Raw genomic sequence first — 27,834 nt, 5'->3', positions numbered from 1 at the left:
AAAAGGAAAGTTCTCACGTGATTTTTTTAGAAGTGTATTGCAGGAGCAAAGAGGAGAAAAGGAAGACAAAAGTAAAAGGCCTGTGGTGCGTTCAAGTGAAATGGACATGGGTTAGCTTGTGTAGCAGCTTACTCTTATGCTGTGGTTCCTAACTTCATACTTTACTCCTTTTTCCCTTCAGCAATAACCACTGGGGTCTTTAATTTCTGTGAACAACCAGCTTCAACTTACCCCCCAGTAGTTCTCTGTTCTTAGGACCTTTCCGTGAATCCTTGTTTTTCCCTTCATAGGAGCATTGTCATTATTAACAACAACTTTATACCCCACCTTTTCCTCAAAATTGGGACTCAAAAAATACTGAATTAGGTTATGGGCCTTTTAATGATATACATATACTGATGATGGTGAAAGAGCAGTAGGCATTGATATTTTATTATAATAAAATCTAAAGATACTCAAATATGTATCTTTTCCTAAAGCTTCAAGTACACTGTGAGTGAACAAAGTGCATGCAGCCTGTCAGATCAAAACTGTGCTCCCACCACCTCCTTCCACCCCTTCACCCTCTTCATTCCCAGTTTAAAGTTAACCACACTTTAAATAGCTGGGTTTATATTTTAAAAAATGAAGTGGTGCACCTCCTTGAGTAGTTCCAGATGATGCCTAAATGTAGCCTGCAGTCCTGGGCACAGTTGCCCACCCTTAGTTGCATTAGTTGCATGTTTAATTGCAGTGTGTAATGACATAACAATACTGTACAGTTCAGTTTCATTGTCCAGAAGGTAGAAGAGGCAGCAAGAGGATCAGCTATTTCAGATCTGATCCTAACTAACAGTTATGACTTGCCTAATTGGATGAAAGGGATAGGATCCTTATGCGAGAGTGACCATGTTCTCCTGGAGTTTGCTATACAGCAGAAAGGGGAAGCCAAGCATAGGCATGCATTCCAGACTCCAAGGGCAAGTATGCATGGGCCAAAAGGCGTGTATTCTGCCTGGCCTCACATCATCCTGTCTGGACAACACAGGCCATTAGCCTTGGGCCAGGATAGCCCAGTCTGAATGCCAATCTGGTGGTCTCAGACTGAGCCCAGCTCAAAGAGACTATAATCTGGTCCAAAAAGACCAACTGTTTGCCATATACTGTGTCCAGTTCTGGTCACCGCAGTTTAAAAAGGAAGTTGACAAGCTGGAATGTATCCATATAAGGGTGACCAGAATTGTGAAAGATCTGGAAACCATGCCCTATGAGGAGAGGCTTGGGGAGTTGGGTATGTTTAACCTGGGGAAGAAAAGGTTAAGAGGTGACATGATAACCATGTTTAAATAGTTGAAAGGATGTCATATTGAAGAAGAAGCAAGCTTGTTTTCTGCTACTCCAGAGGCCTCAACACAGGACAATGGATTCAACTGCAGGAAAAGAGGTTCCACCTAAAAACATTTGGAAGAATCTCCTGATGGTTGGAGTTGTTCAGCAGTGGAAAATGCTGCCTCCAGAGTGTGGTGGTCTCCTTCTTTGGAGGCTTTTAAACAGAGGCTGAATGGCCATCTCTTAGGAGTGTGTCTTCCTGTATGGCAGGGGATTAGACTGGATGGCACTGGAGGTCTCTTTTAGTTCTGTGATTCAATTCATTTGTGATCTGCGCTTATTCCCAGTTAATCTCAGATCTCTCGCTATCCCCAATGATCATTTTATCTTCTCCAGTTCTCCCGCTCTGCATCCCACTTACTGTTCCTCCGAAGTGTCTCATTTCACCCTTCCCCATTGTTCATCACCCACTCTTTTCTTCCCTAGTAAGAAAATAATCTGAGTATCCAGCCCAATAGTATTTAATGTCATAACCAAATTTAATTAATTACAGAAATTTTGGCTACAATATGTACCTTTCTTTGACTTCTGAAAGAGAGCAGAAGGTAGCAGCAGACTCCCTCTGAGTCAGAAAATTGGTCCATCTATTTCGCTATCATCTACACTGGCTTCATTCGTTTTTTATTTTTGTTTATATCCCAGCTTTTCCCCAACATAAGGCCCAATGCACAGATAAACACAAAGCATTGTTATAAAAGCATTTGCAAAAACATACATTGCAAAAACAGGGGCATTATATAATGTAATACGCTATCATTTAAAACAGTATAAAAGCATTTTCAAAAGCAATAAAGTGGAACACACACGCCGATTAAAAGGCCCTTCTGCAGAACCAGTTAATCACCAAATACCTGTTTAAATAAAATAGTCTTTAACTGCCAGCTGAAGGACAGCAAAGGTGCGGTTTCCCGAATTTCATAAACAAGCTGTTAATCACACACAAACCATACATTCATATTATGCTTGTGCCTGTATTTTTCTGCTGTGACAGAGGTTGGTCTATTTCCCTCTGCAACATTCAAAGCTCTCCCAGAATTCACTGTTGTGTTGCAATATCCCTTCACCCATGACAATTTCATTCCTAAGGGGATCAGAAAAGCCTCTGGCTCTGTTCCATACCAATGATATCATTTGCTGAGATGTCTGGAGGACCCGAGTGGATCTTGCTGGAAAATGTCCTCAGTCTGCATCTGGCTATGGAGACACAGCCGGATGCTTCTTTGCTCCCACTTTCCCCAAACAAGGAAAAGGCTGTGGGAGGACAACTATTGCAATGCAATGGTGACTCCTGTTGGCTCTCCTCTATGTCCTGCAAGTGTGCAGCAACCAAAACAAACAAAAACTAGGCCCAAAACAGAGGTGCCAATGTTCAGCACTGTTTGAGGTGCTTGACCTCAATAGCAGCTCACAGCAGAGTGCAGAAGTACAACCCAGCATGCAGTATTTAGCAATAAAGCACTAACCAACCTGAAATAAGGCACAGGCATAGCTGACTTCTTCCAAAGTCCTTGGAGGCTTTGATCTTCCTGTTGCAAAATATACACAAAGCATTTACAACAGAAGCTCTGACATCTGTCAACATACACTGTTTGCTACAATCCACTTCTCCAACAAACACACCAACTCCTCTCTTCAACCCACACCTGCTCTGGGTTTCAGAGTCCTTATATACATTACTAACAACTAAGGATTGACACCTGGTGTTCCTCACCATTTACAACCATATAATTGTGAAGTCGAAGGCTTTCATGGCTGGCATAACTTTTTGTGAGTTTTTCAGGCTATGTGGCCATGTTCTAGAAGAGTTTATTCATATAATTTATATAATCTTAAAGGGACATTTTGCCCAACAAATCCTAGGAGTGTTAATGGGAACATGTGGAACAGCAACACATGGCTGCATAGATTCTCATCCAGAGAGTTCTTTCCAGACCCTAGCAATGGTCAGGGGTTAAATCTGGAGCTTTTGTGGGTGTAGAATCTTTTGATGTCCAATTGTTGTGGACTACAACTCCCACAATCCCTTACCATGGACTATGCTGGCTGTATCTTCTGACAGTAGTTGAAGGCAGTAACATCAGGAAGGCCAGAAAGCATCCTCAACTCTGGCCTACCAGCACCTCTGATGCAGCGCACAGTATGCCGAGTCCTTACCTTTTTCTCTAGTTCCGGTTTTAAGAGAGAAGCTGAAGGGTGCCATATTGCATAGCTGCCATATTGCACCTTGGAAGCACTGTGAGACTATGGGAATCTGAACCTGTCCTCTTGGAAAGCTGGAAGAAGGTTCAGACTTCTCACATTCATTCACAAGAGAAGGATAGGATACTTGTCACAGGGAACATAGTGCATGTGAAATTTCAAAATTCTTTCATTATCCCCAAATTTGAATGTATTTGGATACATTCGAATGGGGTTTGTTGTGTGAGGCACCAAACTAAACACACCTAAAGTTTGCTGTAGAATTCAAAGATATAGCCATGTTAGTCTGTAGAATCAGTACGCAGAGAGATCTTGTAGCACTTTTGAGACTAACTGAAAGAAAGAACTTGGCAACATGAGCTTTCATAGATACCACTACTTCCTCAGATGCATATAGTGGAGTGGAAACCAGGGACAGACATATATATGTCATTGGTATGTGAGAATGTCGATTCAAATTCATTGCTTCTTCATTTCCATACACAAAAGGATTTTGAATTTGAATTGACATTCTCACATACCAATGGCATATGTGTGTGTGTGTCCCTGGTTTTCACTCCACTATATACATCTGAGGAAGTAGACTCAAGTCTAGGAAAGCTCATGTGTAGGAGGAATGTGAACCACATAGTAAGTTATAGTACTGAAAGAAAGAAAAAAACCTACGTTAAGCAATTTTCTTCTCTGCATTCCTTTTGCATTTGGGTATTTTGTTGGTTTTGACGTTTCAGCAAAAAGAAGAAACCACACATTTTGCATGCAGGAGTTCTCCTGCTTTTGCGGTAGATGAAGAATGATTTTGTAAATCAGCTCAATGATATTTAGATTAACTGCCCTGTGCAAAATGAGAAGGGAGTGGAGCTTATCGTTCTCTCTCAGCACTGTCGGATGAAAAGAAAAGCCAAGGCAAAGAAATACATAAGCCCTGCCACTCCTCCATCTGATGGTGGTAGAGAAATGCAGCTTGGACAAATCTGATAAGCCCACACTTAACACAGTTCATGCATCAATGTCTTGACATGACACCATCTCACATTATCCAGGTACAAATGTCAACATTTTTTCTGTCCCCCCCACCAGTTTTTAGTGTTGGATAAGTCATTTCCTTAAGGAAAGACTGGACATTAGTTTTCACCAAGGAAGAAAATGTGCATATTTTGAGATGTAATGTGGGAAACTGCACATATTAAGAGTCTTTGTCCATCTGCATTCTTCACTCTTGCCAGGCAGTGGCCCCTTCTTAGATCTTGAGCAACATCTTTTCCCCACCTGATTACCTTTAAGGTAATATTTTGGGGTGCATACTTGGGAGGCCACATGCAGCAGAATGAACCAAAGGGCTTTACCATATAATTGTCTGAAGAATTACACATAAGATTTAACTCCAAAGTGAAACTACCCAGCAGCACTATGGGGTGCCATGGACTGCATGCCATTCCCCTGCAGGCCAAGCATACGCTGTATCAATGAACTGTATCAATGCAAGACATGTCATTTGTGTTAACACACGTAGCAGTTACCAACCAAACTAAATATAATTGTTACATGCACTAAGCATCTATTAAAATTTACACTACACAAATGCTTGTGAAAGTGCATAGGGTTTCGGCTTCTGTCCTGTGACAAATGTTTATTAAAAAAAATCTGCTTTAAAACCATCCATTCACTTATGTTATAATTGCACACACTCCTCTAAGTTTCAGCTGTTTGTCAATCAGATGTCTGTGGCTTTTCCTGCACTACCTCACAGAAAGATTAAGAGTTCCTATGATGCAGGTGATCGCTTCCTCTGGTACTGGCTCTGATTTGTCTTAGCACTCATTGAAACTGCCACTGTCAAGCATTCAACCTGTGGCTACCAGGGTTTTACAAGTCACACTCCTAGGAACATGGACATCTTCTCTCCCCCTTCTCCATATCACTCCCCTGCAAGTTTTTTAAAATCTAGCCCATTTGCTTGTAAAGTACGAAGCAGACAGCTATGGGGCCACGGATGTGGAATCTGTGGCTTTTCAGATATCGTTTTGCTACAGCTCCTGTCATCCTTAACTTTGCCCACCCCATATATAGATAGGGTGGAGGGTTCCCCAATGTAGCTGGCCATCTTTTGTTGTTGTTCTTCCTTACAGTCCAGAAAAAGAGAATGGGAAAGGGAGCACCGTCTGCTTCCAACTAAGAATCCAGCTTAATGAAGACTTTGGACCGGGAGAATATCTTGAGTGCCTCCTCAATCTGTGACAGCTTCTTCTCCAGAGCAAGACGTCGGTTTTGGACGCTCAGAGTGTCAACTCGCACTGGAAGCAGCAAAAGGTCTTTCAGGAGCTGCTTTTGGCCTAAGGCAGAAGGAAGAGAGAAGGAAGTAGGCAGGTTATAATTCAGACAGTGTTCAATCTGTATTGATTCATCAGATGCATTCACACAAAAAAGGAAGCCAAGTTGCTGCAAAATCCATGGTTTACCATGAGGAAATTCCCAAGTAAGCCAGGTACAAACCTGGTTGGCAATCCTAAATGGTCCAATAAGCCAAAATCATTGTTTCTTACATCTGGTTAATTTAGCCAGTTGTTCTAGTGCAGGGGTGCGTATCATGTGGCCATCCAGATGTTGTTGGAGTCTTAACTCCCAGCATTCACCATCAGTAGTTGTGCTGGCTAGGTCTGATAGGAGTTGCAGTCCAAGAATACTGGAAAGCTAGATGATTCTCACCCCTGCTGCAGTAGGAGGAGCCAAGAAAGCACGAATGAGTCTTATTTATGATCAGGCAGGATTCTGCAGAGGTCTCTAGCTCTTTGGCTTACCTTTCCATGCAATTGCACAATCTTCTTAGTATTGTAAGCGATTAACTGTGCTTATATAATATAACAAGAGCCCTGAAGGGGAAAACATTCCTCAGCCCCTGTACAAGAGAAAATAGGAAATGCCTCTTTCCAAGGTAGCATCTGCCATTCATGATTTGTATGCAGTTTTAAAATATTAAAAATATGTTGTCCAGTTAACTAGGGACACTGGTTTAATAATTAAAATGACTAAGCAATTAATCAATTGAACATCCACAACCCCTACAGATGCCATGGGTGGCCCCATTGTACTTAGTTGCAAGGTACCTCCTGCTCCAGATTAATGGTCAAGGGCACCAAAGGAACCGAGTAGCAGTAGGACAGAAACAAGAGTCCCATCCCCACAGAAATCTTTGTCTCCAGTTCTACAGACCTAACAAGGTCTTTCAGGGTTGGGGAAGACCACTGCTCAAGAATCTGCAGATCAGATACCTATCCAGAGACAACCTGACAGACACAGAAGCAGCTTGGTGTGTTCAACTTCCAGACCATCTTACTCTGTTTCAGGTTGTTGAGTGTTTCCAGCCGCTGGTTCTCTGGCATCATGGCATGGCCTGGAGGCATAGCTGGGTCAGGCATGTTGCGCTGGCGCTCTTCTGCCTCCTTGCGCCAGTGCTCTTTCCTCTCAATCAGGCTAATCATAAGGGGAAAAAACATCATCAGGGACATGGAGAGCAAGGCAGAGAAAGGTAACAGGGAATGGCATCCTAGAAAGTAATGAAAGGAACAGGGTATGGATTTTACCTTCTCTGCTCGGGATTCTGCAAAGCAGATAGTGTACAACAAGCACTAAGCTGTTAGGAGGGGAGCTGGAGGCAGCAACAGACACTATGATACTCTGTCTACCTTGGTTTTGCCATTTTATATAAGGGATACAATTTTACTATGCTGTTATTTTTAATGGGTCTTGAGCATCCATAGATTTTGGTATCCATGGAGAGCAGAGGTCTTGGAACCAAACCCCAGTGGATACCAAGGGCCCACTGTATTTCCCTTCTCTCTCAGTACCTGTCACCTAATTTTTTTGGGGGGAAGGGGCTTCCCTCCTTCCAGCTACTTCTTCACTGGGAAAGGGTTTTAATACATACTAGCGTGGGACATGGCCCTTCTGCTTGATATTGTATTCTTCCTGCTCCTTACGCTTCTGCTCCAGCAATTCAGTCAGCGACTGTAAAGAGCGTGAACGCCGCATCTGAGCTCGTTTAGCATTCTGGGCATTGTGGCTGACAAAGTCCACCTCTTTGCTGCTTTCCTGGACCTGAAATAAGAGAAAAGCACAAAGCTAGAAGGCAGCAAGATTCTGATGCTGAGAGTCTGGAGACAATGCTTTTCCAAAGAGCTGGATTGGCTCAGAAGACAGACCACTGAACTAGGACCTGGAAGACCTGGGTTCATACGTCCACTTGGCCATAAACCTCATAAACCCTGAACTAGTTGTTAACCTTATCTATCTCACAAGTATACCGCCCTGAGATCCTTGGAAGAAAGATGTGATATGGACGTAACTAAATCAATAAATATATAAGCTAACATTCTCTAGCTGATTTGCAAAAGATCAGAGTGTTCCTGATTCAATAAATTACATTATCTGCAACAAAAACAAGTCTTACTTTCTTTCACCTACACAATGCCCCAGAAATCCAGAAAACTTGGGGATGGGGAGAGAAACAGAAGTAAATATGTGCATGAAAGAATTGAAGTTCAAGCTTTGATGCTGGTATGGGGGTGCAGGACAGACCGCCTGTGTTAGCAAGTGATCAGGGCACCTTGTTCTGCAATTCTTCTTCCTGAGCCACTGTTTTGCTCCTGACACCATGTGTTTGGATCTTGGGAGTTCTAGCATAAAACAAAAAGAGATTCCACAACCCTCAAGGCCTGTTCACCCCGTCATAGATTTCCATTGGTTGTTGCATTCTTAGAAAAGCAGCTAGGATCTGCTAGAGCACCAGCCATTTATGAAGAACAGGAAGCACAAAACAAATGACACCAACACTGGTGAATATAAGCAGCATTTCACCCCCATCCATCCAGCTTCACACACCTTGGTACTGTTGTTTTGTGCTTCTGGTGCAGCTGCTGTATCAACTGTTGCCCTTGACTGGGTACGGTTTGGCGACATTGACCTACGTGGGTGAAATCCTGTGCCACAGCGAGAATACGCTCTCAGATACTTTTGTGCTTCTGGATTTGGATGAATAGGACCCTCCTGAAGTAGTCAAAAAGAGAAAAGTGGGTATGAGACAAAAAATTAATGCATGAGCAGGAAAAGGTCCCAACTAAAACACTAATGCCCTCAGTGAATTAAGCTCAACTCAGTTTACTCCTGAATAATTGATTATCAACTTAAGTTTCTTTAAACTGGGCCACTGAGTGTCACTGATAAGGTGTGTTGCTTCATGCAACTGCAACTAAGTTGGGGAGAACAAACAAGGGACACAGCAGGCTGAGCACTACCTGCAACCGGGCCTTCACTTTGGACTCCACATTCTCATACTTCTGGGACTTCCAGAGGGCTTTCACAGGCTTGGGCTGGTTGAGCTCCCTAGCCTGCTCCTTCTCTCGACACTTCCTCTGAATCTCCCTCATGCGCTTCAGATTCTCCTTCTCATAGTCCTTGTGATCTCTGCCTGTGCAATGAGAGGAATGAAGTATAGCAGCTTACATGCAACCCTGATCTGCTGGGATCAGTAGACTGGCAGCCATTCCTCAAATAGCCTCCCCAAACTTACATCTTCGTGTCCACTCCTGACAGAAGGAGACTCCATCCAGATGCAGCAAAGCACCCACCGTGCCCTTCTGGCCTATCTCCAGAATTTCCTTGGCATTGGGTTTAATTCGTGGAGGAGGGTGGAAGAGACGAGCACTGTGACACGTAGGGTAAAGGCTGTACTCTGGAGGAATGGGGCCAGGGAGCAGGTCTAGCTTCAGAGAGTTCCCTTCCAGCCTCCCTCTGGCTAAGCATAAAAAGAGAATTCTGTGTCAAGTTCTTGCTTTGTCTGCAAAAAGTCCAAAATTCAATCCCTTACACCTTCACCTGGTATTCACTGGCAGCCTCCCACTCAGTTAGCTTCCTGGAAGCTATATTTCATGGAAGGAACTAAGACCACCTCTGAATATCCCTTGCCTAAGAAAACCCTATGAAGTTCATGGGGCTGCCAAAAGTCAGCGGACAACTTGAAGACACACGCACTTCTCCAGCTGTCCACTGAGCAGAAAGCAGGCAGGGGGATAAGAGTTAAGAAGGGGATTGAACCTGCCCACTTTTAGCTCTGGCCCAGCATACCCTAGCATGTGCCCCCACCCAATGTACTATCTCCCATGACACATAATAACTCGGCAAACATGCAGCACACTCACCTGACAGAGGGCGCATATAGTAATCCGGACACAGAGTGGGGTCTGGGGGAATTGGTCCTGTGATCCTGGAGGGCCCCTCTGACATTGCAATCTCAGCAACCAAAAATTGCCAGAATTCTCTTATGTAGGTCTTTGCAGCAGAACTTCTCCTCCTTCTATAGCAATGACAGCTGGGAAGATGCTATAAAGAAAAGGATAATTTTAAGCATTTGTATCCCCTTCAAGAGTCAATGTGGTGCAGTGGTTTGAGTGCTGGACTATGACTCTGGACATCAGGGTTGCAAGGCTTGGCCATAGGTGAGAAAGCGTCTGGTCCAGAGACAATCAATGACATAATGGTTCTTGAGCTTCTTTGCTGAGAACAAGACCTCACTCATTGATTTTTATAAGAGAAAAGCCATAGGCTGACTATATAAGTGGGAAGACCGCAGGCTTCTAGGCCATGTTCTCCTTTCTACTAGCACTGTGAGATCCAGTAACTGTAGCCTGATACCAAAGACGTACACTAAAACTTAGAAGAAATTTGTTTGAATATCAGAACATAACTCAGCTAATAGTCCATCCATGCAGAAATCCATCTTCATGCTGCTACCCCAAGCTTTATTTATCTCAACACTATAATTTAAGATTGGGATGGTAAAAAGCAGATATCTTGTTGCTGTTATTGTTAAGCAACTGAATCTACTGCAAATCACCCAAAGCACTAGTCCAGTTCTACTTTCTGTTGAGCCCTGATAGAAAGAGCATGGCACAAAGGGAAAAGAAGATGAGGAGGGATGAAGGAAAACAAGCAACCTTAAAAGCATCTGTTCTTAGAATTTTCATTGGAAAGATGGTGAAATAAAGATTTCTTCTTTACCTGAACTCTTCATTAGCTAGGTTAGGATATGGCCTCTATGCATATGTTGATTAAAGCCATTAGTAAACTTTTGTTTAAACTGCTACTTGTGTTGTTTTTGAGTCAGTCTCAGTTCTTAGGAAAGCATAGTTAGACAAGGACAAGTCTGCTGATTTAAAGCTAGACCTGAACAGGCTTGGCTTTGATATTTTTTGATATTTAAATATTCTTTGCTTCCTTAGCAAAGGCTGAAGCCTTAGGAAACTTGAACTGCCCTACAATAACTTTTCCACCATTTTCCATGTGTATTAAAAAAGGCAACAGCACACTCATTTCCCCACAAGGCAAAGCTGTACACAAAGCCCTGGAACTGTGCCTGCAACAGACAGGTGCAGCTGTCATGGCTCCAGTGCCATCAGACATCATAAAATCTGCCAGCGCAACCAAGCAGACACAGAGGCAGCAAGAACAAACACCTTTCCTCCCCGCTCAAGCTTTATCAAGATATTCTTAAAGTGCATTTTAAGCATCACTCATCCTACACTGCCTCAGGTAGGATAACACAGGTAGACTGTCGCTGGTTTTTAGAGGAGGGATGGCTTGAGTCCAAGGCTAAACCAGAAGCATTTATTGTAAAGAGTAAAGCAGAGCCAAGTTTGTCCAATCGATAGGTCAAATGCCATCCTCACACCTCTGTTTTAAAAAGAAGAAAAGAACAAGCAAACAAGATAAAGCACTTAGCAGGGCACTCTTGGCCTCACTCCAGGCCTGAATACAGAGCTGTTTATTCTGTTAGCTTGGAGGGCAAACGGCTGTTAAGAGCCAAGTACAAAACAAGCTGCAGGAAGACTGCTTGCCTTTTTTGTGTTCTAGCAATAGCAACAGCAGCTTAATTTATATACCACTTCATCATACCACCTAAGCAGTCTCTAAGCGGTGTACAACTGTAAGCTAACTCTAGTCTACGTTCTATCCGACTCCCACAACTGAATAAATATGCTTTATACCTGAGGCCTTAATACCACTCAGTACGGCATCCAAAGAAGCGAGTTTATATCCACAAAAGCTCATGCAAAAATATAAGAACAGTTCATCTTAAAGGTGCTGCTACATTTCTTCTTCTTTTTCCCCACTTTCCCTGCCTTTTAATGCTTGCATTACAATCAGGTAACGGCAAAGATCTGAAAGAGAAGGAAAGGAGAATTCTGAGATCGGATCTAGGACAGACCTGGAAAGCCTAAGGCCACCTGAAAGAGGGCAATCGTGATAAATTTTTCAAGTGTTAGCCAGTTGCTAAAGCAATGGGAATATTAAAAGAACCCAATTGAGCCCCTCTGTACAATACAGTAAGAATGGAACAGACTGTGTCCAAAGAAAGGTGACCAAATGGTGAAGGGTCTGGAAACCATGCCCTTTGAGGAGTGACTTGGGGAGCTGGGGATGTTTAGCCTGGAGAAGAAAAGGTTAAGAGGTGTTTTGGACTTCAGCTCCCAGAAGCCCCTGACAACTTGGCCCAAAGACAGGAACTCTGGGGGCTGAAGTCCAACATCTGGTGGACCAAAGTGTGGGAATCACTGATCCAATCCATTGGAGGTACACCTCACTGTGAACACAATGACAACAACTTATTAAGTGACACTTTAAATCAGACAGATTACTCTTATAGCACTGCTATTCCACTTTAACTGTTGCATTCTGGGATTTGCAGTGTAAGGAAGGGGATTTAGAATGCTCAGTCAGAAAGCTCTTAGGCCTCACTGAACTACCAACCCCAGAATGCAACAGGAGGCAGCCAGAGCAGTTAAAGTGGAATAGTAGCACTATAAAAGGGAAGTGCAGCAACGTGGTTTGTTTGTTTGTTTAATTTCTATGCTGCCTTTCTCCCAATCTAAAAATGCATTAAAACAAGCATTTTTTTAAACAAGACAATTAAAACAACCTAATTAAAACACTACAAAGTTAAATGTTAAATTTACAGTAGTCCCCAAACTGTGCCCTTTAAGAGATTTTGGACTTCAGTTCCCAGAAGCCTCAGCCATCCCAATAGCTTGGGATTCTGGGAGCTGTAGTCCACAATCCCTTAAAAGAGTAGTTTGGGGACCACTGGTTAAAAACACAATCTAATCCCAACCCCTTCCAGTTAAATAAAGCCTCCTCCCATTAAGACCATTAAACCCAGTCTAAAAGACGGCTGGGAAAGATGTAGCCCCCCCTCACCCCTTGAAGGACTGCAAGGCCTATCATCCACTGGCTCCTGGCCCCAGGCCTCTCTTCCCAGCAAGAGGCTCTCAAGGGAGAAAGGCACAGCCAGAGAGGCTCAGGCAGTTTGATTCTCCCCGCCTCCCGTCTCTAAGCAACCGACACTTCCGGTTGCAAAGCCGGAAGTGGAGCAAAGCCACTTGGGAAATGTAGTTTTCCCCTCTCTCTGTCCTGAAGGGAAAAACTATTTCTTGACATTTATCTGTAAATTCTGTTGAGGTGCAAAAATCATAATTTTTTTTTAAATAATCAAAATATTTGTGTATAAGTTACAGGATTTTATAGCTGTAAAAAGGACAAACAAACAAACAAACAAGTGATTATATGAGTGTAGGATGAACAGAATTCATAATTAACATGCAGGGGTAGATGTGTTGGCCATTTAGCAAATTAAAACAGAGTCCCACCAAACAGTGATGCATAGTTTTTTTGTGGGCTTTTCGGCCTTTGAGGTCTTGTTCTAGAAGACTTTATTCCTGATGTTTTGCCAACATCTGTGGCTTTGGCATCTTCAGAGATATTCTGGGTACCAGCCATGAAAGCCTCCAGCTTTAAACAGTGATACCTTTATTGGCCAACCCAAATGCACAATATGCTTGTTGCAAGCTTTCAAAGCTCAATGGCTTCTTCTTCAGGCAAGCAAGGCGTTACACACTAAACAGGAGGAAAGCAGTGTTACAAATCAAGGAACAGGAGAGGCACTGCAGATTGGGTCAGCTGGAAAAATCAGTGGTAGAAGAACACGTTATGCGCCATCCTGGGCATAAAATGCTCTTTGAAAAAACTGAAAATCTTTACCATGCCAACATGAGGCCAGAATGCACAGGGAAGCCATTGAAGCCCACAAACACTTGGACAACTTCAACAGGAAAGAAGAAACCCTTAAAGTAAACAAGGTTTGGCTACCGGTCCTGAAAAACACCAAAATCAAGAGCCACCCAGGGTCAGGGGTTTTCCCAGCAAACAATGGATCCCCAATTAAATAGATGCCCTGAGGCCTTGTCTTTCAGTGCTGGGGTATTGTAGTATTCTACCATATCCTTTTCTTTGATGCTTAAATTGTTTTTCTAAACGGACAACTGCTATATTAGAAACCTGGAGATTGCAGGAAAAGTTCACAACAACTGCTGTGTTAGAAATTTGGGGATTGCAGGAAAAGTTCACAACAGACAGACTTTTTATTTGGGTTACGCTATCCTCCCCATGATATACCCTTGGTCCCTATGCTATAGCTAGAAGTGAAGTTATGTCATACAGGATACAGTGACAACAATGTTGTACTGCACCATCACTTCTGTCTGGCCTACCAACCACCAGCGGAGTGGCCAGAATGCTGTAGTCCTTGTGTAGCCTAGCAACTGGTAGTAAGGGATGGCAGAGCAATAGCTATAGGGCCTACCAATCACTACTACCAGATAGACCAGGCTCTACTTCCCTGGGAGACCTTACCTATGCTTCAGTCTAGGCAGACTGCCACAGCCTTGGTAGAGATCACATCCTTTCCTTAACTCCACTCTTTGATAAGAATGCCAGCTCCAGGTTGTTATTAGGAGGAACTGCAGGTCTTTTTAGAGATCGCTACAGGGCCCCTGTGTATAAGCTGGGAAATTGTTTTCTATCCCACTAGCATATTTTAACATTCAAAGATATAGCTGTGTGTTAGTCTGTAGTATCAGTACGTAGAGAGATCTTGTAGCCCCTTTGAGACTCACTGAAAGAAAGAAATGGGCTGCATGAGCTTTCGTAGATACTGTATCACTACTTCCTCAGATGTACCTGGAACGGTAGACTGAAGTCTAGGAAAGCTCTTGCTGCCAATTTCATTCAACTAGTTTCAAAGGGGCTACAAGATCTCTCTACTTGTTTTAAAATTGTTCTTGTTATTTGCCGTCAAGCTGACTTTTGGCATACAGTGACCTTATGAATGGGAAACCTCCACATCCCTGGTCATCAACTATCCTGGTCAGTCTTGCAAACTCAGGCCCATGGCTTCCTTTTTAAAAATCAATCCACCTGTAATGTGGTCTCCCCCTTTTCCTACTGCCTCCCGCCCTATCAAACATTGCTCATGATAGGTCCAAAATACAACAGTCTTAGTTTAGTCATCTATGCTTCTAGATATTTTAAGATATGTCTGTATATTTCAGATATTTTATCTCTTTGTGATTAGGAAAGAGAGATGTTCCTATTGCATGTTATGTTCCCACTGATGATGTCTTTGTAAAACAGCATCAGACAAAGAAAACAGTGCTAATGAGGCATGTTTCTATATATGTACTATTTTCATCCTATTCACCACTGTAACTCCACAAACTTTCAACTACTGTAGAGCTATCTATATATCTATTTTGAAATGGTGAGGAGGAGACACATCTTTATTTTTCAAGGCTGTAAGGATCTCAGGTTTTACTGTTTTGTCAAATTCTTTGGGATTCTTTACTCAACAACAGGATGCGATGAGACAAGCAGTAACCCTGTTGTCTGCCTTAATACTGGGTAAAACTCCCAACAAAAGTAGTTCAGTTGAAAGAGAGGAGGCACATCTGTTAAGGAAAAATCTGTACAAAGGAGAAACTGTTTAGCCTTGACAGATCAAGCATATGTAAAGTGGCAGGCCTTCTGTGCTTAGGATTCCCAGATCAAACTTGGAGCAGACTGTTGTGGTTTAATTCAGAATAGTGCTAACAAATTGTGTGGCCAACAGAATATGCATAGATGCAAATAGGTAGGAATGCAGTCAGGAGAAGCGAAGACAACTGAACTTCAATTCAAAGGTGCTGCTTTTGGAAGTTTTACATAGCATTTCTAGTAAATGTAATAGCAGTTGCCATTAATTGCATCACATTTTTCCGGAGCTTGCTTGGATCTCGACAGAGGCCTTGGATAGAAGCAATAACAGTTAAGCAGAGTGGATCTCCGTCTTTTTCATCTGAACTGCTGCGCAACAAATATAAATCTCAGCACAGTGCTGTCCAGAGGGAGGGTCTGGCTGGCCCTGGTCATCTTGCCTGTCCAGGACATGCAAAATCCAAGAACCATTTAGTTTGTACCATTTCTGATCTTTCCCTTTTCACAGACAATGGCTGCCCCTGCAAGGAGTCCCAATGAGAAAAAGTCTGGAGCGAAGGCAGCACCTCCGAACTTCCTTTTCCAACTGGCTGCAGCTTTGGATAACTCCACTATCAAGTCACTGGAGGTAAAGGATGAGCACTATTTCTGAGAGAGTATGTGAAGGAAGAGAGGGCAAGATATCATACCCTCCAATTAATGATCTGCCTGCTTTTCCAGCTACTTTTAAAATATCCCAGTTTCTCCTTCCTCCTTCCACTCCTCCACCTTGACATCAGCTTACTTCCATTGCTGCAAACTATATTCAAAGTGCAAAAGTAGTTTGCGCTGTGAGAAGTTATTATATGCAAGTGTTCCCAGCAGAACTTCCATAAAGTGGCAAAAGCTGCCAGGCTGTTGCTATCTCAATGTAAACCCAAATACAAGCTTTGCAGTTTCCAATGTAAAGTCGAAGGCTTTCATGGTCGGCATCCATAGTTTTTTGTGGGTTTTTCGGGCTATGTGGCCATGTTCCAGAAAAGTTTCTTTGTTGTTCGATTGGCATCCTCCACATGGTAATGGTTCTGTCTCATCCATTACAGTGGCATGAAGATGGGAAGGGCATTCTCCTCCACACCAAGTTGTATGAGGAAGAGATCCAGCGGCACCAGGAACTCTTTCCAGAAGTCAAGCATCTGAAATCTGTTCCTGTGCTCCAGGCTTGGCTTACAACTTACGGTTTTAAAGCAAGAATGACAAAGTAGGTCATGAGAGATTTCTGTATGTTTCCCACTGTGGTGGTAGGACACATGGGGAAAAGAAGTGAGGTCAGGTCTTGGCATCTTGCAAGTTTAAGGATATCAGTTAGCAGTACTGGTGTAAACCTCTGTACAACTAAGCAGGCAGAGGTGGCAAAATGGACCAACTATTGGCTTCAAAGCAAGACAGCTTCTTAAATATGTTGGCATCACCGATAAAGCATTCTGGTGGTTCAAGGAAAGCAAACGTTTCTGAGGTTTTGGAGAAGAGAACCAGTAGCCTTTAAAATCATCCCTCCAGCTATTTTTCCTATTGGTAGACAGTTGTCAGTGGTATACTGTACAGCCTGCCCCATATTCTCAAAGCTAGTCTTTGCCCTCAAGTGAGAATGCTATCCCATCAACCCGTCTTATTCAACTCTCAGCCCAGTTGGCTTCAATATATAAATAGGAAGAGCACAGAGCTTGCCAAGGAAAGTTCCTTTTTTGGACTACAGTTCCCAGAATTCTAAAACTAGCCATTTTGGCTAGGGAATGCTAGGACCGCTATTCCAAAAAATAAATGTTTCCAAGATTGAAGAATGTACCATCATGTCTTGTACCACAGGCAGCAGAGTGGCCTTGCTCCTATCAGTGGACTGAGAATCCAAGAGTTCCAAGTCTACAAATGTTAATGTTTGAATACAAATGTGTTGTTTGCAACTGCCTGGTTCTTTTTCCTGCTGAAAAGTATTTGAAAGGAAAAGCAGGAAAGAGCAGCTTTTCTGGTCCATCTCTGAGGGAATGGCTAATTACCATTCTCCCTTGACAAGTTGATTGGACTACAATTCCCATTATCCAAATGGTGTCCCAGAGTCCTTAACAGGCCACAGAAGTTTTGCCGGAACAACTTCTCCTCTTCCTCCTTGCTTCTCATCCCTCTCATCCCTGCTATCTTGTCTTGTTTCCATCCCATAGAGCTGACTCTGATGTGCTCATTTTCCAACACCCAGACTTCAAGAAGCTCCCTATAAAGGCGGAGGAGACATTGGTCCCTAAGGCTGAAGTTCCACTCTTACCAAAGCAGCCCAAGAAATCCAAAAAAAGGAAAAGCACGCTGGAAATCCTAGTGGCTCCATCTGCCAGTACTGGGAGTGTACTACCTCAAGAGTCTGCAGGTGTAGAGAGTGAGTGGAAAGAAACATGCAAAGATACAAGCTAGGTCTTCCTGGGCTGGGAGAGATGGGGAAGAGTATTTTATCCAGGGTGGGAATATGAGTTGTAACTGATGTGTAGAAAATGAAAAGATTCTACTAGTTCCTATAAAGCACTAATGAAGAAAAGACAGTGAGACCTTTTGAGCTGCATATTTTACCCACAAACAGGCAATTGACCGCAGCAGTTTAAACACAACATCTTACCAAGTTTGTGTCGGATGCACTGGAGATTTCTTGTAGTTTGCAATCCCATCTCCAAAAGCAGCTTCCCCAACATGACCTTCTCTAGATATATTGGATTAAAACTTCCATCATTCCCAACCAGCACGACAAATGAGGGGTGGCTGCCACAAATGCCTCTAATTCCTAGTTCATTTGCAAAGCTTCCCAAAACCAGGTAGTTGTATTTTCCTGGTCTACCAGAAATATCTTCAGCAGAGGAATTCTGGTTCCAGAGACTTTGTGCTGCATACAGGGCAAAGTTCTCTCTTCCTCAAAAGGCAAACCATTCCTGCTCCGCTATCATATGGCCTTGCAAAACTTGTTGTTTGTTGGGATAATTGTCAAGTGAAAGCAGATTGGGTCAGGATAGGAGACATTTCTTGTTCTCAAGCACCTTCTATGATGGAGAAAAGGAAAGGACAAAGGATTCCCCCCCCGCCCCTCTTTTAAGTAGGCACAATAATATTTATCCCAATAGCCTCATATGATTCAGAGACTGCCTTGCTTTTGAAAACTGACTTCATCTTATTTCTAGGAAAGTCTCAGCGCCTGCGGCCTTTGTATCAATACATCAACTATGACAATCCAGAGATGAACAACCCATCAGACAAGGAAAGTGATCTACCCCAAACAGAGGTTCCTCCCACCTTAGAGAACAAGACAGGCCCTTTGGAACTGAGAATAACTTCAAATATAGGTAACAAGCTGGGAACCCACAAGGAGGGTAACAGTACACTTCTCCCTCCACATCCTAAATCATCACGAGGATAGAATGGCATAATGGGTTCAGCTTTGAAGGACCCATGAGAAATAGAAAAAGACAAAGGAACTTGTACTATAAGGTGGTGCCAAGACTTCTTTCTTTTTCAGTCAGAAGGCACTGAGTACACACTGGCAGTGGTGGGACAGAGTCAAAAAAGGAACCAGTCATCTAGCACTGGTGTAGCGGTTTGAGTGCTGGATTAGAACTCTGGGAGACCAGGGTTCAAATCCCCCACTTGGACATGGAGACCTACTCGATATCTTTGAGCAAATCACTCACTCAGGAGAGCAACTAAATGGTGATGGGTCTGGAAACCATGCCCTATGAGGAGAGACTTAGGGAGCTGATTATGTTTAGCCTGGAGAAATTTAACAAGTAACATGATAGCCCTGTTTAAATCTTTGAAGGGATGTCATACTGAGGATGGAGCAAGCTTGTTTTCTGCTGTTCCAGAGACTAGGACCTGGAGCAATGAAATCAAGCTATAGGAAGAGAGATTCCACCTCAACATTAGGAAGAACTTCCTGACAGTAGGAACTATTTGACAGTGGAACACATTTCCTTGGAGTGTGGTGGAGTCTTATTTGGAGGTCTTTAAATTGAGGCTGGCTGGCCATCCGCTAGGGTGCTTTGATTGAGAGTTCCTGCATGGCAGGGGTTGGACTGGATGTTGTGGTCTCTTCCAACTCTATCATTCTACCATTTGAAGACACACAATAACAGCTCACCTTGCCTTTCTATAGCAATTCAAGAGACAGATGGATTCATACTGAGTTTTTAATTTTCTGTTGCAGTTCCATATGACAAAGGTAAAGAACTGAGAAGTCCAATAAGTGCCACTTCAGGAGCTTCAGTGAAAACAGAGGTAGACAAGTCCACTCAAGTAGACATTGATAAGATGCTCAGTGTCTGTGCAGCTCATCTTGTCCCACCACTGTCACCACAGAACAAATAGCACCATCCACTTAGATGTGGAGCTACTCAATGAGATAAGCCTAAGGGCAGCAGAGCTAACTTAGCTCCTCACATTTTTACAATGTTTGGATACTGTTTATTTTATTAAATGTGCCTTCTATCCCTACTGAGTGTATTTCCCTAAGCATTCTTTATTACATTCAAGTGTCAAGCCAGTGTCTGCCTTTGTCTCATTTGTAAAAGAAAGGGGAATTGAATGCCAGCTCAACTGGTTCCTGAGCAACTGCAGAAAAGGACAAAAAAAAAGATAAGGACCTTGTACAAGACCAGCATCTGCAGCTGGAATTAAGGATACAGCTGTTAGATTTAAAAATAACTTCAAAGGCTCAGAAGAGAAAAACCGGGACAAGAAAACAGCTGATCAGTTTTTGATTCTTATCTGTACTTGGTTTCCCTTCCACAGTAAGTCATCACTTCCAACCAAACACAGGAGGTTACTTATTAATGCTTTATATTAATGCACAGGATTAAAACTTAGTAGGAAAACATAAAAAACATTCAAGTAAACAACGTATTTCATATAAAAGTTAGCAACCTTTCTCAATTTCAACCCAAGCAAAGAACAGGTGTGCGATCTGATCATTGCACATTAAGAACTGTCTGAAAACAGCCCCGTGTCCCACAGAATACAAGTCAAAAGGGGCAGTGAACACTATCCAGGGCTTGATTCAGAACATGAGTTGGGTAGCTCTGAGTGTTTCTGTCCAAAAAACAACTTTTCCAAGTTCTGTCTTGATTAAACCTGCTTACCTCACTAAAATAGTTGTTGCCTCTAACAATTATCTCGCCAGCACTCAGTGGAGGATAGCAATGGTCTACTTTTTTCCCCATCCAATCTTCCATCACTTGACAGATTAAATACCTGCCTCATAAAAGAGAGCTTGATTACTAAGCTGTAAAATATTTGATTAGCAAAACTGTCTGTGGGTTTGGCTTCCATTCTGCTAAAGCAACCAATGTCAGAAGACAACCACTGGTGCAATGTGACAGCTCAGTGCAGGGTAAGAGAGAGTGTCAGAGGAGTATGAAAAGCCTTCCAACTCTGACATCTGGCATGGGCGAGAAGCACATGAACTCCACAGCACACTTGTCTATTTCTAGAAAGAGGGCAAAACCTGTTAGTTAGAGCAGGATTTAAATTTAAAACATTTTAATACTGAAACCCAAATAAGAAAGATGGAGCTGTCATTCATGTGTCCATCCTGTTGACATACAAAGGAACAGATACTATGTGTGACAGGTTTTCTTATTTTAACAGTAGGATGCTGACTACTCTCCCTACCAAGCTTGTTCTGAGCCAAGTGCTGCTAGGTATCTTTATCCACTCCCACACAGTAACAGTGTGAGGAACAGGAAGAAGCACTACAGCTCATGGCTACTGAACATAAATCATGGGGGTATTCAGTCTCCCATATTTCTTTAAGTGTTGTAATAAGGCCTCTACTGCTTTTCTATACAAATGGGAAAAAGTATGAAAAGAAGTATGTGTGCTACCTAACCTGGCCCTAACTACAGAAGCTGCTATCAGTTCCTTCTAATCTTAAAGACCAAATTTAATGTTAGTCTCATTACAATTCCCTGGAGGGAGTGTTCATCAAGAAATGTCAGAAGATACATCTTGCATTTCTACAAAAAACAGATGCTTCTCTACCAGTATATGCCATTGTGTGCAACCTGCAAGAACACATATAAGGGAGACTGACTTGCCCACAACGGCAGAGAGTCCACTCTTTTGTTTTAGCTATTTTGAGTGCAAAGGGCAATTCAAGTTTTCTTAATGATACACAGTTCAGTAAGTTTAGCTTTAAAATAACCAATGACACATAGATCCACAACACTTAAAACATTCTACATTAGATTAAAAAACCGAAATGGTTTGGATGTTTTACCCACAAATATAACTGACCATTCTTCCCCCTCCTCCATACCCATCACAAGTAATGAAATGTATCCATCCTAATGATTTCTTCATCCTTCCAATTGGTTCTGCTCTCCAGGAGTCTTTCTATTATAGGTTATTTCGTTGTAGTGCTTCACAGAGGTTTTGATTGGCATCTGGTTCCTCAGTCATGACCTCCACCATTTCCCAGTCCCCAGACCGGCTGGATTTTTTAATAGCATCTACTACACTTTGCATATAAAGGCCATCTTCAAAAGAAGCTGCCATAGCCACTGGCTTGGGATCCCAGGTTCGCTGGTCTTCCTGTTCCTGGAAGGAGTGACGAAGTGCTTGCACTAAGTATACCATCCCTTTGAGATACAACAGGGGGATGTCTTTGAATCCTTTATCTAAAAGTCCTGCATGGACATTCAGAGAATCTGCAAACAAAATCTCCTCATGGGAAGCAGTGTTCTTCTGGCCATACAAATCTGTCCCACGCGCTATAAGGCGTCCAGCCGACCCAACGACCATAACCTCATGAACAAACGACCCAGGCATGTTGAAGTTCAAAGTCACTGTACTACATACGCCTCCTGTCATCAGCATCTGGAAAAAGCAAAAGTCGTCACTGGTGACATGCCGGATGCCACTGATGGCAGAGTTCTGTTTCACAAAAGTTTTCAGCAAGCCATGGACTTTCTCAGCCTTTCGGTTTGTCAGGTGCGTGAGGAGGTCTATGATGTAAGTCCCCATTGTATGCAGGCCACCCCCACCCATCAATTCATCACAGATCCAGTTGTATTTGTGGCTGAGAAGGCTCCCCCAGTACACTCTGACATCGCAGACCAGGACATTGCCCACATAGTGTTCTTCTATTAATTGCTTCATTTTGACAAAAGCTGGTAGAAATCTCAGCACATTGCCTACAAGACTCATGAGTTTGGGATAATATCTGGCAGCTGTGACCATCCTGAAAGCATCAACAGAGGTGGCAGCTTTCTCACAGATGACATTCTTTCCAATACCTGCAAAAGAAGGATATTTCAATTCAAATTCCATGAGTAGGTCCAGACAACTCAAGCAAACATAAAGGTGTGGATCATTATCAACCAATACAACAGCATCACTAGACATGGGGATTTATAAAGAAACAAGGACAAAAACCTTTCATTCCATTTTTTCTGGTAGATCTGTTTTGATTTCACTCACAGAAGAACAAAGGAAGGAAGAACTCTGGAAAACTTCCGGAGCGATTTTTGTTTAAATAAACAAATAAACAAAAATAAAATAAACAACTATGAGCTTTCAGAAAACTAAAATAGTACTGAGACAGATGAATAGATTTCTACTAATACCAACTCAGTTTCACAGCTCATTAAATTACTTTTTAACTTTCTATATATTTTTATATATGTCTTTTTAATCTGTATCTGTTTTCGCTTTTGTAAGCCACCTTGACTGCTGGGTCTTGGAAAATGTAGGAAATGAGTTAATGAAGTTAATTTACCTTAAACTACTGCCTTAAATGTCACACTGCTAAGCCCAAGATCAGAATAACCTGCTCTCTGTCTAAAAATATTAATGTACAGTAGAAGGCACATCTTGAAAAGCTACTGTTATCCAATGGCAGCAACGTCAACATGCATGCTTCAGCATGAGGGCATTCATGTCACCTCCCTTGGAAAATATGGGGTGTGGCGATCTGTGGGTGGTCAAATTTGCAGACTGGAAGCCTGCCCACAGGGGAGTCCCACTGTATATTCACTATTGTATCACAAGTGATTAATGCTTACAAAATGAAAATCAAGATTTGCAGGAGAATGTGCTTTGCAGAATTGTGCTTGGCCACATATAATATATGTGCTCTTCTTCTCACACTGCTAATTACAAGATACAGAAAATCCTTGGTTCATATTATTTATTTTATACCCCTCCTTTCTGCAAGCCTGGACCTCAAAGTGTGTTCATAGCGTAGATCAGTACTTCTCAAATTTTGGGGGGCTACTGCCCTCTTTCCACTGAGGCAACAATCCTAGCACCCACCGACACTTACTTCCTGATACAGTATAAGGTTTAATGTTCTACTGCAAACTCATAACAACCAACCTCAATTGTTGTTCCCTTTGCACTCAGTCACCTTGAGACCAGGAACTGAGCAGCTTGCTGAGCAGCAACAGAGAAGCCCATGCCAGCCTTGCAACAAAAGATGGAATAGACAAGATGCTTCCCAGTCAATGCTTGACTGCTGCTTGCTTGTTGATCTCATGGTGACTGGGTGCAAACGGAGATGCTCCTGCAAAAGGAGGATATTTTAATTCAAATTCCATGAGTAGGTCCAGACAACTCAAGCAAACATAAAAGCGTTGATCATTATCAACCTCACAATCCTTCCTCATTGAGGCAGAGTGGGACACAGCCAGCTTCCCATTCTTCTCCCTAGTGAAGAAGGTTCTCAGCCTGAGAGACACAAAGAACTCTTTTAAAGAATAGACCCTGGATACTCCCCTCTCCTTCCTTCCCCAGAAACGTGCCTTCTCCACACAACTTCAAGTTACCTCCCCCCCTTACACACACAAACATTATTCCTTCTGCTACCTCCTCTCTTAGCCTGTCTGATGAAAGAAAGTAGGATCATTAGTGCAGGTTCAATCTGCCAGCCAAGTCCCAGAGTTTAAGGGTCTCAAATGTGAAAGCCCCTTTTTGCTGGTGCTTCTCCTCCTTCGCCACATGCTCTAACTCTTCCTGCCAGTCAGTCAGTCAGTCCCAAAATGGTGCGGCCAGAGTCAGCTCATGCAGGCAGGTGAAGAGCAGGATAAAAAACAGCTACATAGTGGTTTTGAGGGACCCTGAAAAGAGAGGCTTCATGCAACCCTCATTCCCACAATGGCCCTTAAGGCCACTGTTTCCCCTTGTCTAAATAACCATAATTATAACAAAAAGGTTTAAAACAATTACATAAATTGTCCTATTAAAAACTGCGTATTTAAAACAAATTAAAAGTATTTAAAATGTAACAATGAGAATAAAGATACATCACACACACTCATCATATGACCCTTCTGCAACAATATGTTAAATTGCCAAAAGCCAGACTAACTAAGCCACCATGGTATAGCAGTCTGAATGTGAGACTGCAACTCTGGAGACCAGGGTTTGACTCCTGGCTCAGCCATGGAAATCCACTGGGTGACACTGGGCAAGTCACCCTCTCGGCCTCAGAGAAGGGCAATGGCAAGCCCCCTCTCAAGAGACTTACCAAGAAAATCCTGTGATAGATTCGGTTTAGAATTACCATAAATCGGAAATGGCTTGAAGGCAAAAACACACATACACACAACTAAATAATATTTGTTTATCTATACAGTTGAACAGCCCGGTATTTTCAGGTCAATGCTTTTAGGAGGAACTGCTACCAAATCCTCACCTGGCCATGAAAACTCACGAAGTAACCTTGGGAGAGTCACACACTCTCAGCCCGAGAAAACCCTGTGATGGGTTCGCTTGGCTTGAAGGCAACAACAATAACAAAAACAACAAGTCAGTCTCTATAAAACGGTTCTTGTTTGGAGATCTGCCATCTTGAGTCAGCATTCCTTATGGAGGAATGTAAACATTTCCCCAAGAGATCCCTTCACCTCTCTGTTTCCTGTTTGTCAGGATCCTGAAAACATTCAAATCCTTGCCATACTTGGTATTAAAAAGGAAAGGTATCACACGGCTCAGAAGTCAGACTGCTTTCTACCTCAACAAGTACCCAACAGTTATTTCTTTCCCTAATTTCCATGGGTTAATGAGTAACACACAAATCCCCTCAGCATATATCAAAAGCTATCCTTCAACATCTAAAAAAGAGCTAGCTCTTTTTGAGATCAGTTGAAATACAGCGCTAACAGTATCTCTGGCTGTTTAAAATAAATCAAAGAATGATTTTTATTTTCCTTTCTTCCCAACATTTCTGTCCGCCATTTGCATTGCTAAGCAAATCCGCTCTCATGAACACAGTTATTAAAAATCAACTGGCAACAGGAAAAGAAAAGCAAGAAATAACCTTAGATCCCAATTTATGTTAGCAGCACATACGACTTAATATTTTAGCATTCTTCAGTTCTATGAAAGAAAGATAATGCTCCAAATGAGGCATTCAATTTTATGGTATCAATTATTCAGCCACAGCCATCACCTCTCAGCTGGGATCTGGCAGAGAGAAAATGAACTGTCAATTAGCACCAGAACTACTGGCAAGAGGAAGACACTACCTAGAGCCTTCACTGCAATCTGCCGCGTGAGGGGTGGGGGGATGTTGATGCAAACCAGATCTACGTCCTGGTGCAGCAGAACATCATCCGTCCGACTTGTGTAGAAGGAAATGTCCATTTCCTCAGCTAGCTGCTTTGCCTCCTCTTCAGTTTTCCCCCAGAGAGCCTCAATGGAGAAGCCTTCTGCTCTCAGCAGAGGCACCAGCATCCGAGCCGAGCTCCCCGTCCCAAAGACCCCCACGCCGGGAAGCATCTTCATCTTGGGTTTGGCCCCTCGGTTCACTTCTCAAGGGCTGGACTCAGGCATAAAAACCAGGCTCTTCAGCATCTTAACTCATCCAGTTCCTAAAACAGGAAGAAGAAGAAAAACGTTAGCAAAAGGCACCTTTGGCATACTCTACAAAAGTCATATTTATTGTATATACTCATGTAGATGTTTTTAACTCTTATTAAAAAGGGAACCCTTCCCTGGTGAAAGGCAAGAGTGCAATCTGTCTTGGAAGCACTGATTTCCCTCTCCTCTCTCCTCCATCCAGCCTTTCATGTGAGCCAACACAGCTATGCCTGCCATAACTTTGTAGCTTCTTTGGCATTGTTTTCCTTGGCTTCATCATTCAGATCCTTTGTTGCATGTTGCAAGCTTTACCCTCGACTTATCCAAGGGACATAGCAAACTCCACAACTTTGGCCCCAAAACCTGCCCTCGACTTATACGTGCGGCCGACTTACAGTTGAGTATATAACACAAAAGTAGTCAAAGGCTGGTCATTTAAGTTCAGCTTCACACAGGTTCGATTCCTGGTTTGGCCATGAAACCCACCGAGAGACTCTCAGCCTCAGGGAAGGCAATGGCAAACCTCTTCTGAACAAATGGTCTTCTTGTGCATTACTAGTATTTGTACACGCTGCTATGGCCTTTAGCTCTGAGGATCAGATTTAACTTCTCCTTGAGAGGTTAAAGAGAGCTAAATAGGCATATGTTGACACACAAGCATGTGTGTGTGTGTGTGTGTATGCATATGTATGAATACATGTGTATGTGTACATGTATGTAAATATATGTATGTGTATATATATGTGTGTATCAAACAGCTGTGTGATGCTGAACTTATATAACCAGCCTTTGACTTTATACATATACTGTACTGTATGTGTGTATAGCTGTGTGTATGCATATGTATCTATATATATGTATGTGTGTGTATGCATATGTAAGTGTATATATATGTGTGTGTGTATCTGTGTGTGTATGCATATTGTGTATAAATATCCGTGTGTGTGTATAACACACGCACCACCCTCCACTCACCTGAACAACTCGCCCCTCCACAAAACGTCCCCTTGCACCAAACCCACGAGTTGTTAAAGACCCTCAGGCTCCTCTTTTGTCCGATCAGGAGCAACAGACGGCCAAAGGCTCAAGAAGGGGGCTGCCCGACCAATCCAAAGGAAGAAAGGAAGGAAGGAAGGAAGGAAAGAAGGAAGAAAGGACCGCCTTGGGCGTGTTTGCTGCAGCCAAACGGCCCCACCCCAACGCAGCCCACGTCGTCATAGAAATGTTACCCAGGGGGCACCCCTTCTTCGGGGCCCTACTACTCGCTCCCTTACGGTCGTTTTCGCCTCAGGAAGGCCTCCTCTTTCGTACCTTTGGCTTCCCGCCTCAGCGACTGAGGAAGACTGTGAGGGGAAAAAGAACAGCCGTCGGGTTCGAGGGTGCGCCCCGCCCCCTCTCCCTCGGGCTCCTCCCCCGCGTGCGCGCGCGCCTCCCTCGAACCTGACGCCCCCCTCCCTGCCTCTTCCCTCTGCGCACGCGCAAACTCCCTCTCGCCTGAGTCGCCCTTCTTTTCCCAATCCCTTTGCACTTTTTAAAATTCGA

At 43.0% G+C, this 27,834-nt stretch overlaps 2 protein-coding genes and 1 long non-coding RNA gene across 11 annotated transcripts; 1 reads left to right on the top strand and 2 right to left on the bottom strand.

Annotated features, from left to right (window-relative positions):
* Positions 1–4,058: 4,058 nt before the first annotated feature.
* ENKD1 (enkurin domain containing 1) lies at positions 4,059–18,169 on the bottom strand. 4 transcript variants are annotated; one of them, XM_042438273.1, is made up of 9 exons: positions 18,065–18,169; positions 11,607–11,780; positions 9,762–9,942; positions 9,134–9,358; positions 8,859–9,031; positions 8,446–8,610; positions 7,493–7,662; positions 6,902–7,038; positions 4,059–5,900 (listed from the first exon to the last, which is right to left on the bottom strand). In XM_042438273.1, the coding sequence occupies exons 3-9, from the start codon at positions 9,844–9,846 to the stop codon at positions 5,740–5,742; spliced, it is 1,116 nt and encodes a 371-aa protein (XP_042294207.1). In that variant the 5' UTR covers positions 9,847–9,942; positions 11,607–11,780; positions 18,065–18,169; the 3' UTR covers positions 4,059–5,739. The 4 variants fall into 4 exon arrangements, with proteins under 4 accessions (XP_042294207.1, XP_042294206.1, XP_042294208.1 ...); XM_042438272.1 differs by lacking the exon at positions 18,065–18,169 and adding an exon at positions 12,817–12,904; XM_042438274.1 differs by lacking the exons at positions 11,607–11,780; positions 18,065–18,169 and adding an exon at positions 14,308–14,398.
* LOC121914670 lies at positions 17,630–20,138 on the top strand. Its single transcript, XR_006100556.1, has 3 exons — positions 17,630–17,830; positions 18,618–18,779; positions 19,640–20,138. It is a non-coding gene; the product is annotated as an uncharacterized LOC121914670 (long non-coding RNA).
* Positions 20,139–20,254: 116 nt separating this feature from the next.
* On the bottom strand, positions 20,255–27,677 carry GFOD2 (glucose-fructose oxidoreductase domain containing 2). Of its 6 annotated transcripts, none has more exons than XM_042438276.1 (3): positions 27,604–27,677; positions 25,959–26,303; positions 20,255–22,727 (listed from the first exon to the last, which is right to left on the bottom strand). In XM_042438276.1, the coding sequence occupies exons 2-3, from the start codon at positions 26,215–26,217 to the stop codon at positions 21,829–21,831; spliced, it is 1,158 nt and encodes a 385-aa protein (XP_042294210.1). In that variant the 5' UTR covers positions 26,218–26,303; positions 27,604–27,677; the 3' UTR covers positions 20,255–21,828. The 6 variants fall into 6 exon arrangements, with proteins under 6 accessions (XP_042294210.1, XP_042294211.1, XP_042294212.1 ...); XM_042438277.1 differs by having other exon boundaries at positions 27,567–27,666; XM_042438278.1 differs by lacking the exon at positions 27,604–27,677 and adding an exon at positions 27,522–27,580.
* Positions 27,678–27,834: the final 157 nt, after the last annotated feature.

The sequence above is a fragment of the Sceloporus undulatus genome, chromosome 8 (assembly GCF_019175285.1).
Source record: "Sceloporus undulatus isolate JIND9_A2432 ecotype Alabama chromosome 8, SceUnd_v1.1, whole genome shotgun sequence".
In the NCBI taxonomy this organism is placed as follows: Eukaryota; Metazoa; Chordata; class Lepidosauria; order Squamata; family Phrynosomatidae; genus Sceloporus; species Sceloporus undulatus.
Note: the sequence above shows the minus strand (reverse complement) of the source record. Positions and strands in the feature narration are given on the sequence as shown.

What these genes read in the sequence shown, in the direction of transcription:
- ENKD1 (XM_042438270.1), bottom strand. Translation starts at nt 12,843, where the DNA reads ATGATAGGCCTTGCAGTCCTTCAAGGG. An exon ending in GCCTTGCAGTCCTTCAAGGG is followed by an intron (nt 9,943 to 12,816) that starts GTGAGGGGGGGC and finishes TTTTCTTTATAG; the next exon opens with CATCTTCCCAGCTGTCATTG. An exon ending in ACTCAACAACCTGAAACAGA is followed by an intron (nt 5,901 to 6,901) that starts GTAAGATGGTCT and finishes CTTCTGCCTTAG; the next exon opens with GCCAAAAGCAGCTCCTGAAA.
- GFOD2 (XM_042438276.1), bottom strand. Translation starts at nt 26,217, where the DNA reads ATGAAGATGCTTCCCGGCGTGGGGGTCTTTGGGACGGGGAGCTCGGCT. An exon ending in GATTGCAGTGAAGGCTCTAG is followed by an intron (nt 22,728 to 25,958) that starts GTAGTGTCTTCC and finishes CTTCTTTTGCAG; the next exon opens with GTATTGGAAAGAATGTCATC.